At 49.2% G+C, this 14,247-nt stretch overlaps 1 protein-coding gene across 2 annotated transcripts in view; it reads right to left on the bottom strand.

Moving 5' to 3' along the window:
• FLT1 (fms related receptor tyrosine kinase 1) overlaps positions 1–14,247 on the bottom strand; it is a 177,613-nt gene that overhangs the window by 12,991 nt on the left and 150,375 nt on the right. For both annotated transcript variants that reach the window (XM_064586265.1, XM_045869251.3), the window contains 7 exons: positions 11,598–11,754; positions 11,074–11,171; positions 10,246–10,368; positions 8,587–8,698; positions 6,953–7,052; positions 1,182–1,287; positions 774–916 (listed from right to left, as the gene is read on the bottom strand). In XM_064586265.1, coding sequence (XP_064442335.1) covers positions 774–916; positions 1,182–1,287; positions 6,953–7,052; positions 8,587–8,698; positions 10,246–10,368; positions 11,074–11,171; positions 11,598–11,754 — 839 coding nt within the window. The remainder of the gene's footprint in view (positions 1–773; positions 917–1,181; positions 1,288–6,952; positions 7,053–8,586; positions 8,699–10,245; positions 10,369–11,073; positions 11,172–11,597; positions 11,755–14,247) is intronic.

The following is a 14,247-nucleotide window of genomic DNA, read 5'->3' as shown; positions in this document are numbered from 1 at the left end:
ACAGCGCATGTCTGTGTGCCCATTAGTACCGAGTGTGTATGATGCACATGGAACCATCAGCAGCGATGAACATCCATATGTAACTGTTAGGACTTATGTGGGATGCATGTCTAACCACCAGGAATGACGTGTTAATACATGTATAACTGTTAGTGCTGAACATGTGTGATAAACATGTAACCATTAGTAGTCAAGAGCTGATTCCCACCCCACTAGCACCCAGTAGAGGCACTCAGTCAATATGTTTTCCCCTTATCCCTTCTCCAACTTCTTCTGCAGTGATGAGACAGAGGTTAGTGTGTCAAGTAAGAAAAAAAAGGTTTGTTTTATCTAAGGCCTTACAAAAAGAAAAGGTATTGGGGGGGAGAAAAAGATGTAGGAGTATCTTAGAATAAAAGAAAATGCAATGTGTTATTCTTGATTGGATCCTGTGTTTGTCTTTTGTTTTTTTCTTAAGGTATAAAAGACATTTGGAGAACTTATGGAAAGGTGAATATTTAATAATATTGAGGAACTATCAATTTCTTTGGTGTGATAATTTTGATGTGGTAACACAGGAGAATGACCTTCTTACAAGATTTAGGGGTAGAATGTTATAATGCCTTAAGTCTCTTTCAATTGGTTCAGCAAAAAGAAAAAAAAATACACATAGAGTGTATACAATAGAGACAAAATAGGGCAAAATGTTAACTATGGTTGAATTTAGGAGGTAGACTTTTTTTTAATGTTTGAAAATTTTATAATACAAGCCTAGGGAAAGAAAGAAATCTTACCTGACATTATCAGAACTTCCTGAGTTAAACTTTGGAGCTGAAGTATCTTCCTTGAAGAAGTCATCAGAGAAGGCAGGAGATGAGTATGTAAACCCACTATTTCCTGTCAGTATGGCATTTAGTGGGATATAGTCTTTACCGTCCTAAAATACCAAAGATAGAGCTCTAATTGTACAAATCTCTATTTTAACCCATGTCTGTGAAACGTGTCAGCTTCAACTGTGTCATTTCCACAATCTTTGTTGTGTTTTGGGAAGATAATTGTGCATCTGCACTCTGCGCGCACACACACACACGTTTAACTGCTAATCTCTGCTGTTAATAGCTCTTAAAACAAACAAAGCACCCCCTTGACTTATATTCAAAGGCATTTGGGTCTTCCGATATCCGAGATAAATTCAGCTTTACCTGTTGTACATTGGCTTGCAGCAAGTCGCCTAGTTTTTCCACAAGTTCTGCAAATCTTGGCCTTTCTTTTGGGTCTTTGTGCCAGCAGTGCAACATGATCTGATAGCTGTTGGGTGAAAGCACAACAGAACTAGCTGGAGACCAGTGGTAATCGTGTAAATTGCCCCACATGCATCAGCAAAGTGATGGAGCTCTTCTTGAATAAAGCAGGGCTCCTGGAAAAGGAAGCCTCAACCCGCTGTTGACTTGCTCTTAGGTATGCAGTTTAGAGCTCCTCCCCTCACTGTCAAAAGCAGGGCAATGTCCCTTAAAGGTAAAAGGTCTCATAGACACAAATATCCATGGGTGAATTGTTTGTAGTAGTTATATTCTCAGGCTGTAAAAAAAAAAAAAAAATCGACTCAGGCTTCTTAAGACGCATGTGGTATGTCCAGGGCCTCACGGTTCCATGATTGAGCTCAGCAGGGTAGAGAAAGCATTGTGTACAGGACTCCGGTCCCTTCCAAAAGGTGAGAGCGTTTGTGTAGCGTGGGTTGTTCCTTGGGCTGCGTGCAGGTTTCCTGCATGTGGCTGACCCCCTCTCCCTCTGCCAGCCCCAGGATTTCAAAGCCGCCATTACAAACTGGACTCCCACCCCTCTCAAGGCACTAGGTACAGGCTGGGCTTCTGGGTATGAAAACGTTTGTCTTAATCTCATCCTTAAATGTCAACAGGCTTCCTCTATGATTCTTCTCCTCTGACCTTGGAGATGGAAAGGTTTGGGGCTCTTCCCTTGATCCTGAGGGGATGAGGGGATGCAGGTCTCTGCCTGCCCCCTCCCCCCAAACCCTCCCCCCTCCCCCAAGAAGAACACATGCCAGGGGTCTGTACACACACTGGCTTACAGATTTACTCTCCTTGGGCTCTTTGTTCTCAAGAGATGTTTACTGTAAGCAATCTCTTCTCTCAGAAGATCATCTGGACTAGAGAAGGACTCTGACCAAGTAGGAACAAAGTCTGAATGGCCTCAGAATTTGGAACTGGATCAGAACCCGGCTGTTAGTGCCATGTGGGCAGGGACCACATCTCCGTGCCCCTCCACCTAGCTCAGGGCCTGCCATACAAGTACTCAATTATTTGATAAGGCAGTCAGGCTGGTCTCTGGGAAGAGATAGCAAGGCTCCTTCCATCAAGTCCTAAGCCACATTGCAGGCATTACTTGTAGTGCTGGGACCTGGGTGTTCCTAACCCAGACCTGAAAAAAGCCTGAGAACCCCGCCACCCCCCTGCCACTTCTTTTTTGTTTTTTGTTTAGATTTATTTATTTACTTATTTGAGAGAGAGAGAATGAGAGAGAGCATGAGAGACAGAGAGCACGAGAGGGAAGAGGGTCAGAGGGAGAAGCAGACTCCCTGCCGAGCACGGAGCTCGATGTGGGACTTGATCCCGGGACTCCAGGACCATGACCCGAGCCGAAGGCAGTCTCTTATCCAACTGAGCCACCCAGGCGCCCCCCCCCCCCTTGCACTTCTTAGACCCGTGCTTTCAGTCTGCCCCAGCTGCTCCCAGTGTCTCTGAAGGAACTCCCTATTTGTTTCAAAGGACAGACGAGGTGACCAACAGAGACAGCAGGAATATAGGAAGGTTATGAAAAGAGAAAAGCATATCGGGGGAAGGGAGAATAAAAAAAGGCAAAAGCACAGGCAAAGCTAATCTGCAAAATGTGCATCCTGACTCTCAGCGGTTGGATGGAGGCGGGGCTCTAAACTCCCAGGCAGCTGGTGAAAAGAAGGGATAATCAATTACGTGATGCACATAAGGCAAAAGTTAAAAACAGACCAGTTACTTGGAAGAAGCACGGCTATTCCTAGAACTGAAATCCAAAAGGAAGCTGTCCTAGACGCCTCTCAACAGTGTAATTTCCATCTAGGAAATAATGACTTCATGGGACTGTCTTGTACCTTGCCTTTCAACCAAAGCCTGAAGAGCAAAAGTACCACTCAGAAAAAACAATTCTGAGAGGCAAGAAACAGTGGTCGGGGGTGTGTCTCCTCTGGTCCCCAGGGGAGGGGTGGCCCCATGTGGTCTTCAGACACCCTCCGTGGGTACTGGTCTTCAAAAGCAAGCTCCCCGAATAGTTGGATGGTGAAGTTGAGGTTCTGAGTACCCAGTGAGCACATATCCTAAGTCTTTGATTAAGGGCCTGGAGCTCATAAAGATCACTTGTCTGAATCACAGATTCTCCTGACTTTGTCCAGACTGATGGATCAAGGCTTTTCTCAGAAGACGATTCTGGTTCCCTCCCACCCGTGTATCTCCTCTACTGTACCTATTTTACTTAACTCCCAGGGGGTGTGGTGGGCCTCAACGGGTCCCAAGAGCTGTGAAGGCCAATGTCAAGGACCACCCTACCGAGGCTCAATGCGCAGACACACAGGAAACTCGGAGTGAGGAGAGGAGCCCGGGCTCTCCAACTTGGGGCCATTGTCCCCGCTGTCTGGGAGACCTAGGACAGGGGCTGCAGGGCCCACGTCCCTGACTATCCCTGACCACCAGCCTCAGAGCGAGGGCTCCAGGCACTTGCTCCGGTCAGGCAACCTGGCCCAGCTTGCTAGTGGCCAGAGGTCTGAAGTGGCCCAGTCTGCACAATCCTACGTGGCGCTCACTTGAAGCTTACACGTTTTACTGATTTTTTGAGCTGGGTGCAAAAACGTTTACCAAGGAGACAGGAGGTCACTGGACGAAGCCCGTGGTCCCACACCCCCCGATGCGCTGGCTGTGGTGTGATGAAGGCTGGCCCGCTTCCATCCTACCACCCTGAGGCCTGCTCATCCAAGGCAGCTCTAGCAATGAGCAGTCTTGGAGGCTGTTGGAAGGACATTCAATGTATATACGCTGATAATGTATAAAAGGTAGCCTGGCTTGAACCAGCCACAAAAGGGGGGGTGGTCCTGTTGGGGGCCCCGGCTTCTCTCAGCCAGCACCCTTTCCCTGCTGAGCCAAAAGCCGCTGTGAGCAGGACTCACCCTGGCTTCTCTCTGCCCATACTAGCAAAAGGGACCACCTACAACTACTTGCTGTTTTTATTTTGACTCTTGGTTTCCGATTTCTAGTTTCCATTCCTCTTGCCTAAAATCCAATGCAAAATCATCTCCGCAAACACCAAAGGAAAAGAAAAAAAACATCAAAACATTCATTGCTTATTTCCTTATTGAAAGACATCTGATTAAACAGGCCCTGGGCGAGGAACCAGCCACTCAGGGTTGAACAGTTTACATCACTAAGTAAACAGGTTGAACACAGTAAAGAGACACCAGCTGCACCCACCCCAACAGCCCTCCTTGAAACCAGCTGTGGGAAGGGCTTCCTTTTCAAGCTATCACCCAAGCCCCCAAGTGCATGCCACTTTAGGCCAAGTTCAGGTCACAGAGGCCAGTTCCAAGAGCTGCACTTTGTCCTCCACCCAGGCCTTCCCGCTGTGGAGCAAACAAGAAGGCAATTCTCCACCAGCTCTCGAATGCTTGAGAATGGCTGAACGTTTGGATTCCAGGCTTCTGAACATACATTCCACAAAGCCGCTGCTTTTCACCATTTCTAGAACTCCCCAGCATTGAGGAACCATCCTTCTGTCTACAGGCTGCGTGGGATACAAGGGTTTCCTGGGAGTGGTTAACGTGAAGAAGCTTTGATAAAGTCCAAGGGGGTTTTCAGTCCAAAGCTGATATGACTTTGTACCTCTAGCGTCCTTTTGGACTAGAACAGACCCTGCAGGTATGTGGCCTGGTGTTGTGGACTCCGGGCTCAGACAAACTTACTAGCAGTGTCGCAGATCACTTAGATGTTCTGTGCCTCGGTTTTCTCACCTGTAAAATGGCGTTAATAATTGTACCTACTTTATAGGGTTGTGATGAGCACTAGGTAAGTTAGTATGGGTTAAAAGGCACTTAAAACAGCACCTGGCACTTAAGCACTAAATAACTGTTTAGTTAATAAATATTAAGCGTTACTTAGTAATGACAGCAATTATTATGATTAGTAGTTGAGAACTAGTCTTGTGATTGTCAGATTTTTTTTTAAGATTGATTGATTGTTTGATTGACTGATTTACTTGAGAGAGAGACAGAGAGCGAACAGGAGCTGAAGGGCAGAGGGAGAAGCAGACTCCTCGCTGAGCAGGGAGCCTGATGCGGGGCTCGATCCCAGGACCCTGGGATCATGACCTGAGCTGAAGGCAGACGCTTAACCGTCTGAGCCACCCAGATGCCCCGTGATTGTCAGAGTATATGAAAAGTGGAAGAACTATTCAAAGCATGAGTGGACATATTAGGAATGTGGGTGTATCTATAATTTAACAGCCCTGTGATCTAGGGAAATCAGTCCAAAAGACAGGCTTCTAAACGTCTCCTCTGCTACTTAGTTGACGGAGGACACATCACTTCACTTTTGAGAGGATTAGTTTCATTACTCCTCACATTCGAATTATAACATCTGTCTGCCCGCCCCTCGAGCTTTAGCTGAAACTGTTGGGGGGATACACTTAGGAAACCGTGAAGTGCGAAGTAATCTCCTTTTACACCAGATCTCCCAGCTGTTGCCCCTCTCCACCAAGCAAAAGGAGGCAAGCGATTAAAACTCTCAATGCCTTCCACACTCCACAGCCCAAATGTCATCCTGGGGGTTACTCTAGCTCCGTTCCCAGCTCTCCGAAAGGGGCCCTGCCTCAAGGTCTCCGGACTTCCCTGACCAGACCCCACACAGGCCCGACAAGGACAGGTGCACCTAGCTCCTTTCTGCACTCCTGCTCTTCCCCAGCGCTGCCTTCACGGGCCCGAGTCTCCCACCCTCGTCCGGGCTCTGACCTAGCCTCGTCTCCAGATGGTGAAGGAAAAAGACAGCAACCTTGCACTTTGGCCAAGCCCATGCTTCCTTCATTCCCTCTGACTCCTCCCCAAAGGCCATCCCAGGGCTTCTGACAAGACCCCATTGTGTGGGTAGCACAGGGAGGGCCGCCTGCCAGTTCAGGAAAGGTGGTGCCGCCCTGGGGAGGTCCGAGTCCTCGTCAGCAGCTCGACAGAACTCCAAGTGTCATCACATTCCTGCTTAGGCCTCAAAGTTCAAAACCTCCACAAAGCTTCAGGGAAACAGAGTGTCTGAGGGAGGCCAGCAAGCATTTGCATGATGGAGGACGCCTTCCCGTGGAGCCTAGAGTCCTAGGATCCTCAGCAGGGATCCACCTCAAGAAAAAGCTCCACACAGCTGCCAATTCCCAAAATGAGTCTCGAGAAGTCTTGATGCCCATGGACCCTTCTGGGGAGTAGGATTACTACTTCCTTCGGGAGATGCCCCTTTTCCTCTCCCACACCTCTTCCCCTGAATTCCACATGAACCGCCCCCGTCATGGGTCTGTAGCGTGAATGGAGGACTGGCTGGTCCATAGCGGCTTTTAGCCCTTCATCCCTGCGGCTGCTTAGCTCATTTGGCTCCCACTTTGTGAAGGAGGACAAGGTCTTGCATTCAGTGCCTGGGTGGTCTGTTCAGTGTGCTGGCATTCATACCTAGAAGCTCAATTTCTAACTTCAGTTCCAGCTAATGGCCTTGAAAAGCATGTCCGTGCTCAAGAGGGGAAATAGGGAGGCATGGGTCAGGGATAATGTGTCCCACTTCCAGAAAATAGTCCCAGCACAGCTGGGCCCAAGAGGGGCTGAACATCATCGGCAGGACGTTCCCCTTTTGGAGGTGTGCTGGTGGGAAGACCGAGGTCGGGTGGGGAAGGGAGGAAGTTGGGGGCTCACATTTCAGGAGTTGCGTATTCAGGGGCCCTCATCCTCATGCCTTCCTTCAGGCGGCTGCAGAAGTCCTCATCCATTTGCACACCTGGGTATGGAGACCCACCTGCAGGAGACAGCATGCGGAAGCACAGGGTACATCACGGTTTTGGGGTGCGGAAGACCACGGGGGAGCGAGTCCGTGTTTGCCTCCTCCCTTTAGACTGATGTCTTAGTCCCAAGTCCCCAGTGATGGGAATGGATATCCACAGCCAGTACCAGCTGCGGAGAGGCTCAGCAGATCCCCTCCAGCAGCGCAGGCTTGCCTGGTCGGTCCTGTGGTGCTGGGTGTCCGATGCCCACAGGCCATTCCCACCTCAGGAGAAGGGGTGTCCTCTGCAGGGGGTTCCTCTCTCCATACAAGGAACTCTAAAGAAAGCCCGTCGTTAGAGACTCCTACCTGGGGTGACTGAGATTCTTTTTAAGACGCCAGTGGACCTGGAATCAGATACTCATGGATCATTCACACCTCCATGAGAATGCTTTACTTCCCTACGTTCTTGTAAATGCCTCACAGAACTGGAGGACTGGCTGCTGTGAGGGACCCGAGGGAAAGGGGGCCTTGAGCTCTGGAGTGAGGCTGAACGGGGAGTGCGCCCAAGAGGGGCCCAGACTCTGCCTTCCACCCAGTTTCCCATCCAGGAGACCCACGTAACCTTTCCTGTGAGGGGGATGCTTGGCTGGAGCCCGGGGCGGCTAAGGCCTCCCGACCTGCCCTGTTGCAGACCTCGGATCTCGTCTCCGCATTTGTCTGCACTTTCTAGTGCTTGCTGCTGTTAGGAAGCAGCTGGGAGGCGTGCGGCTCTGGCACCGTGTCACCGTGGGGCCATTGCCGACGCCAAGCTGCTTTCAAGGACTGGAAGCAACAGGTGCCTGTCATCGAAAGCAGGGGAATGGTTTTCACACATTACAGGAAACCAGGGATGTTACTGGGTGACTTTTATTTGCTCTGCAAGGCAAATTTTTGGCAAAGTCCAAAAGACTGTTGGCTAGACCCCACGCTTGGGAGGCCTCGCAGCATCAGTGTGTGTCTGCGTGCAGACGTGGGCTCTGTGCACATCTGTGGGCCTGGGGCCTTGAACAGGGCTTCTAGCCACCCATCGTGGATGTTATTGGAAGCAGGATAAATACAACCGGTGTTCCCATTGTTCATCCTATGTAAACCAGCATCTGGGGCTAACTGGGCTAATATCCGAGCTGGAGCCGGTTTCTAACACCGACGCCCGTCGAGCTGTGCTTGCGGGGGCCTTTCTGGAGAAATTCTGGGGGGAGGGTGATGCAGAGAGGGAAGGGGCAGGGCGTTAGGAATTGGGGAGTTTGAGGAATTAGGAGAAGGCACAAAGGAGAGAGAAAGTAGTCAGACTGGCTAATGTGATGCTGGCGTGCCCCCCCCCACCCCGCCCCGTGCGTGTTGGTACAGAGCATCCTTCCAATACAGGGCACACATGCGTGCACTGTTCCTCATGTGAGCTTCTACAAGGACACAGGCGTCTTTTAGAGGCTGATCTCAAGGGTAGGTCTATCCGGAGGACACTCGACAGAGGATGCAGACTTTTGGTTCTGGGCCATGTATTTGATCCCTTCCTTCCCCCCAGATTTACCTAGGGAGAAGATTTCCCACAGCAGTACTCCATAAGACCACACGTCACTCTTGGTGCTGTAGATTTTGTCGAAGATAGATTCGGGAGCCATCCACTTCAGAGGAAGTCGAGTCTAGAAAAGGGCAGGGGGTCCTTGAGCAGAAGGACTGGAAAACAAAGCATGTTCCACCCAAGGCCCATGGGCTCCCCTCCCAGATAACACTTGGCCCACAAATCATTTCCTAGAGCAGCTATGGTTTCCTAAAATGGAGGAAACCCTTATAACAGTGTCACACTAAAAGAGAGGGCAGTCACTGTCTGGTGAGCCCCTCCCACGTATCCTGCATGTCCTCCCTCCAGAACTCTGGAAGAAGCCCTTCTCCCCCCAAAAGGCGTGAGCTCTACAAGGTCCTGGAAAAGGATGATCTGAATTAGGACACATCCTGAAAAATCGATGATTTTCAGGGTTTTGGTTTTTGGTGTGGAAGGAGGAGGATTTTGAAAGGCCTTGCTATGTAAAAAAGACAGAATTTTAAAAGTCACTGGATCAGGGGAGTAGGCAAAGGCACTGGAAGGAAGGAAGGTGATAGCATTTAGGAGACCATTTGGCTGGTTTTCCAGTGTGCAGAGAAATCTTCCTTCTCTTCAGAGAGCAGGAGTCCCAGTGGGTTAGGCCTTGCCCTGCAGATGGATGGGATTTGACAGGAAGTGTGGGATCACGGATTGAGAGAGAGAGAGACAGAAGTAGGAGAGGCCAGAAGAGACAGAGATGACAGAAAATAGGGACAGACTTCGCAAATTCGCGCTCCCGAGGAAGGTTTGTTGTTCTCCTTTTATAAAAAGAGACTGTGGGGCAGCGGTTCCCAAAGTCTAGTCCTGGGGGCAGCTGTATCTGCAGCACCTAGAAACTCGTTAGAAAGGCAGATTCTCAGGCCCCCGCCCCCCGACTCCCTGCATCAGAATCTCAGTGGGGGTGGGGGGGGGAGCTCAGTAAATTAGAGTTTAACAAGCCCTCCAGGTGATGTGTGTGCTTGCTCAAGTGTGAGAACTGCTCCCAGAGTAATCGTCAGAACCCAGACCCAGCTTCAGCTCTCCGGCTGGAGAAGAGAGGACACAGGAGGTCACCCACAAAGGTGCAAAATAACACTGTTCAAAAACAAGCAGGGAAGAGAAGCCAGTGGGAGCCAGCAGGGAGATGCTAGGCGGGAAGGCAGGCATGGGAGGTAAGCCATTTCCTGGTCAGCGAGATAAGGTTGATCCCCTCCCCCCGCTTTCCTGAGATATCCACACCTGCTGAATCAATCACCAGGGTTTATTTGAGGGAAAGAGTCCAGGCTGTTCTTTCCAGCGGTACAGGGAACTCCCGCAGGAGTCAAAGGGAGGCGATGATACGGTCTTCCCAGGCCCCCGCGGAACATTTCTCAGGTTAGCAGGCTCTGGCAGTGCTGCCCAAAAGGACAGGTACCAAGCCAGCAATGGGGGAAAGAACAGAACAGGAGATGGGGGTCTTTCTGAGCCCCACACAAGGGCTCTCTGGTATACAGCCCATCCGGGCTGCTCGTCTTCACAGAAAGCACATGATGGTTTTCGGGGAGTGTGTAAATATTTACCAAGGGCTTTGGTCTAAGGTTTAAAGATGACAGGGTATAAATGAGTCAAAGAAACATAGCACTGACTTACATCTCCTTTTCTTACATAATCGGGGTTCTTATAAATATCCCGGGCAAGGCCAAAATCACAAATCTTCACCACATTGTTCTCAGATAAAAGAATATTTCTTGCTGCCAGGTCCCGATGAATGCACTAGAATGAAACATTAGCATCATCAATACATTTCCTTAATTCAACCCACCATTTCCCTGTGCCTTTTCAGTGTCCTTATTCCTCTCAATTGGAGGATCCATTTCACATGCTTCCTTTACATGAAGGAAGCGACTTCCAAAGCCCATGGGGTGACCACAAACACGAAGGCATTTCTTTACAAATATAGGCCCCCCGAGGCCCAAAAGCCAAGAAATGCCGCAAGTCCGCTTTGCCACCTTTGGGCAGGACAGCAACCTGGTAAACCAAGTTGGCATTGATGTCTCCCGTGAGCAACACCCCACTTCCCCCACCTCCGGCCTTTAATCCTGAGCTGCCAAGGTCAGATCATGATCTGGTTTTGTGGAGCACTCCACATGGATGAATTAACAGAAGCTCTCTGGAGAAGTTGTGTATTCTGAGATTCTGGCCAGTTTTGAAAATATGCCAGAGGGCAATGTGGAGAATGGTCACCAGGTTTGTCTAGTTTGAAATCTGGTGAGGTTCTCCCCTAGAATCCAGTTCTACCCATTGGTATCCGATGCTCCTCCATCCTATCGGGACAAATTAAGGCATTTGGTGTGATGTTTACTCTATGTAAGTATAAGCAAATACTAGGAAGGATGGATTTAGAGTAAAGGTGAGTCCACATAACACCCACGTGTCCAGGCTTGGCAAAGAAGGAAAGCAGTAAAAGACAAGGCTGACCTTTCTGGAAGACAAAAACTCCATGCCTCTGGCCACTTGGAAACTGTAAGAAATCAGATCTTCCATAGTGATGGGCTGCTTGTAGAAATCATCAGAATCTGGAAAGCATTAAAACCATAACTGTTTGTAATGACTCTTATTATTCCACCAAATCCCAGTTTATTGGAACAATGTTAGCAAAACATAAAACCAACAAGTAGATCAGAGTTCATTTTCGAGAGCATTGGAGTTTCAAAATGAACATCAGAGATTTTTCCAGGCCTCCAGCCCATTCTACCCAGGCATGGGGGTGGGGGGTGATCCATTTGGACAAAAAGCCCTGAGGGGAGACAATTGCACAGTTCCCTGTCAAAATTAGTAACTCTGTAAATAATCTTAATTCAAATCTTATCTCCTCAGGACATTACCCTTCAAGTCTCCCACGGATGTTTATTAGGGTGATAAATAAGAAAAAAATGTCAGAGATGCACAGTATGTTGTAAAAATATCTCAGACTGCGAGGACAGGAAGGAATTAATACCTACCCTCCTCTTCCTCAACATCGCTCAGACTTTTATCTTCCTGAAACCCGGAGCTCGCAAAGCTCTCGCTGCTGGTGACACTATCTAGTCTTGGTTTCTTGTCTTGCTCCAGGTCGGGCTCCATTTTTTCTTTCTTAGGCTCCATGTGTAATGCCGCATCCTTTGAACCGACCGAGAAGGACACAGAGGAAAGAGAGTTTCAGAACAGCGATGAGGGAAACTAATCCCTCATGTGGGCAGGTGCCTGAGTTGGGAGAATGTCATTGCACAAAACGGGTGGTAAATTGGTGGCAAGAGCCCCATGGTGCTCAGGTGCCTGGCTCTTCATGGGGTTCTGGAGTCTGTTCGGCTTTCGGGTGGGTTTTGAGATAGCATGTTAGGTAGGATAAAGAAATGTTAACAGTCGCTGGTATTCACTGAGCGCTTGCTTGGTGTGAGCCAGTGTATTAAGACTCTTAGGTACAGTTTCTCATTTAGTCTTTGTAACAATTTGATGAAGTAGTTCTTGCTGATACATGAAGAAATAGGTCCGGCGGAGGCGAGTAATAAAAGTCATAGGCAAGTAGTAAATGGCAACGCTTGAACCCAGGTTTGGCCAGCTCCAGGCCATGCCTTTTACCATTTTTTCCATACCACACACCATCTTGTGAAAGATGATCTGAATAAGAGAGACAAATCCCTAGTGGACTTGGGGCTTCACTTGGCATAATCCCTGTGAGTAAGGAGAGAAGGCCATACTTATTGATTTCTCTGGTTTCTTTGAGGAAGGAGGGAACACGAACATTTCTTTGTCTCCCCTCCATTCAAAACAAAGATCCAGTTTAATCCTAATAAGGGCAGAAAAGGCCTTTCATCCTGGGCTGGGCATCCAAGCCCTGGTGTATAATCTGGCTCTTTCATTAACTATGTGATATTGGGCAAATTACCTCCCTTTTTTGGGTTTCATTTTCCTCACTGGGAAAGCTCCATCTTATTATGTTTGGCCTCTCAGGAAAGGAGGTGTTGGTTCTGGGTGTTCGTGTGGAACCGGAAAAGATTTTTATCATCTTTGGTAATTCACCTAATAACGGCGACACTACAAATTTGGTGCGCCCAGTGGCTTCGTGACTCCGTGCTGGTGGAGCATGGACCTGGGCTCAGTCATGCTAGCTGGCAGTACTGAGGAAGGGGCTGACAGGGACTGGGGCTCAGTGGTATCCCCTGATGCACCTGCACGGCGCGAGGCAGTGCGGGACTAACCAGGCTCCACGTCCTTGCTTGGCTTTTCCTAGACGTGTCACAAATCAGGAGAGATCCTTCCACTAGAGGGAGCAGTGGGAGTAAGCAGAGGACAGCGGAGGGAGCCCCAGCAGGGACAGCGGGACAGACTCAGGCTGGGGGGTACCAGCCTCCTGCCTGCTGACAGGAGCCCCGCAGGAGCCCTGCAGTGGGGCAGGCAGGCCACAGGGCAGACCCCCACTGGCACCCCAGGTGACCTACCTGAGAAGAGGTAAACTATAATGCTTTGTTACTGTGTCTCCCAGAGGCAGTTAGAGTTGGTTCTGCTCAGTTGGGGCCTGGAATTGGATTTTCCACAAGGCCCCTGCTCAGGCCACAAGGCAGCAGGGAAAAGGCACTGGCAAGGGTGTGGGGAGGAAAGTGCTCGACAGGTCTGCTCATGGCTCAGCCCATGACAATCCATGCTCTCTGCTCCCCGGGCCACCTTCTTCCTCATCCTCCCAGTGGTCACAGCCCCAGACACATCTGCAGGGGCCATAACTCAAGCTCCCTCATTCTTTCCTTGACTCTCAATCAATGCTCTGTTCAGCTTTGCTTATTGGTAACTACCACTGTTAAATAAAGGTGGATGTATGGAACTTTCGGGACTCTGGCAGAAGGCCATGCATTTATTACAAATAGTATTGAGAGATCTTGCTGCATTTATTTGGAAAACGGAATATCCCATTTCTATTTAGCCTTTCGGTTTTTCCTTCACTTTCTCTTTATATTCCTTTAGGTTCCAAATATGAAATACAGCCATGTGTTTTCCATGAAAACACTGAGCTCCACCAACAGGGAGGCGAATCATTAAATATAGCCAGAGAAGGAAGCAAGCTTTCTAAACAAAGGACGCACGAACCCAAACGTTCCATCCTGCCCAGGTCCCTGGGCTATGCTGCCGCCTTGGTTCTTCTTGAAGCAAGTCCAGGATTTCAGGACTGAAGGGACTTTGCACTGCTCCCAACCCGGGCCACCACTTTCCCCTTTTTCTTATGGTTTCTCCCCCCTCCCGACCCCACCCTGCTTTCCTTATCCAGCATAATGCACAGAAGGGTTTGCAAGGGTTGTCAAGAGAGCGGGGCTCTTTTCTTCCAGACTTCACCTCTGAGTAAGGGAGTGTCCTTAAGCCAATCACTTACTTGACTTTTCTGGGCACATCTATAACGTGAGAGAGTGAACTAGCTGAACACAAGGTCCTTTCCAGATTCAAGATTCTTTTTTTTTTTTTAAGTAATCTCTACCCTCAACATGGGCTTGAACTCAGGACCCTGAGATAAAGAGTCACATGCTCTACTGACTGAGCCAGTCATGTGCCCCTTCAGCTTCAAGGTTCTAACTCTTGGAGGGCATGGTTTAAAATTGGAGACAACATGTTCTCGCATATATGTTTCCA

This window comes from Mirounga angustirostris, unplaced genomic scaffold (genome assembly GCF_029215605.1).
Source record: "Mirounga angustirostris isolate CCGP_5_RB_7025 unplaced genomic scaffold, mMirAng1.0.hap1 SCAF_3, whole genome shotgun sequence".
Taxonomy (NCBI): domain Eukaryota; kingdom Metazoa; phylum Chordata; class Mammalia; order Carnivora; family Phocidae; genus Mirounga; species Mirounga angustirostris.
The sequence above is the reverse complement of the archived record's forward strand: the minus strand, read 5'-3'. Positions and strand labels throughout refer to the sequence as shown.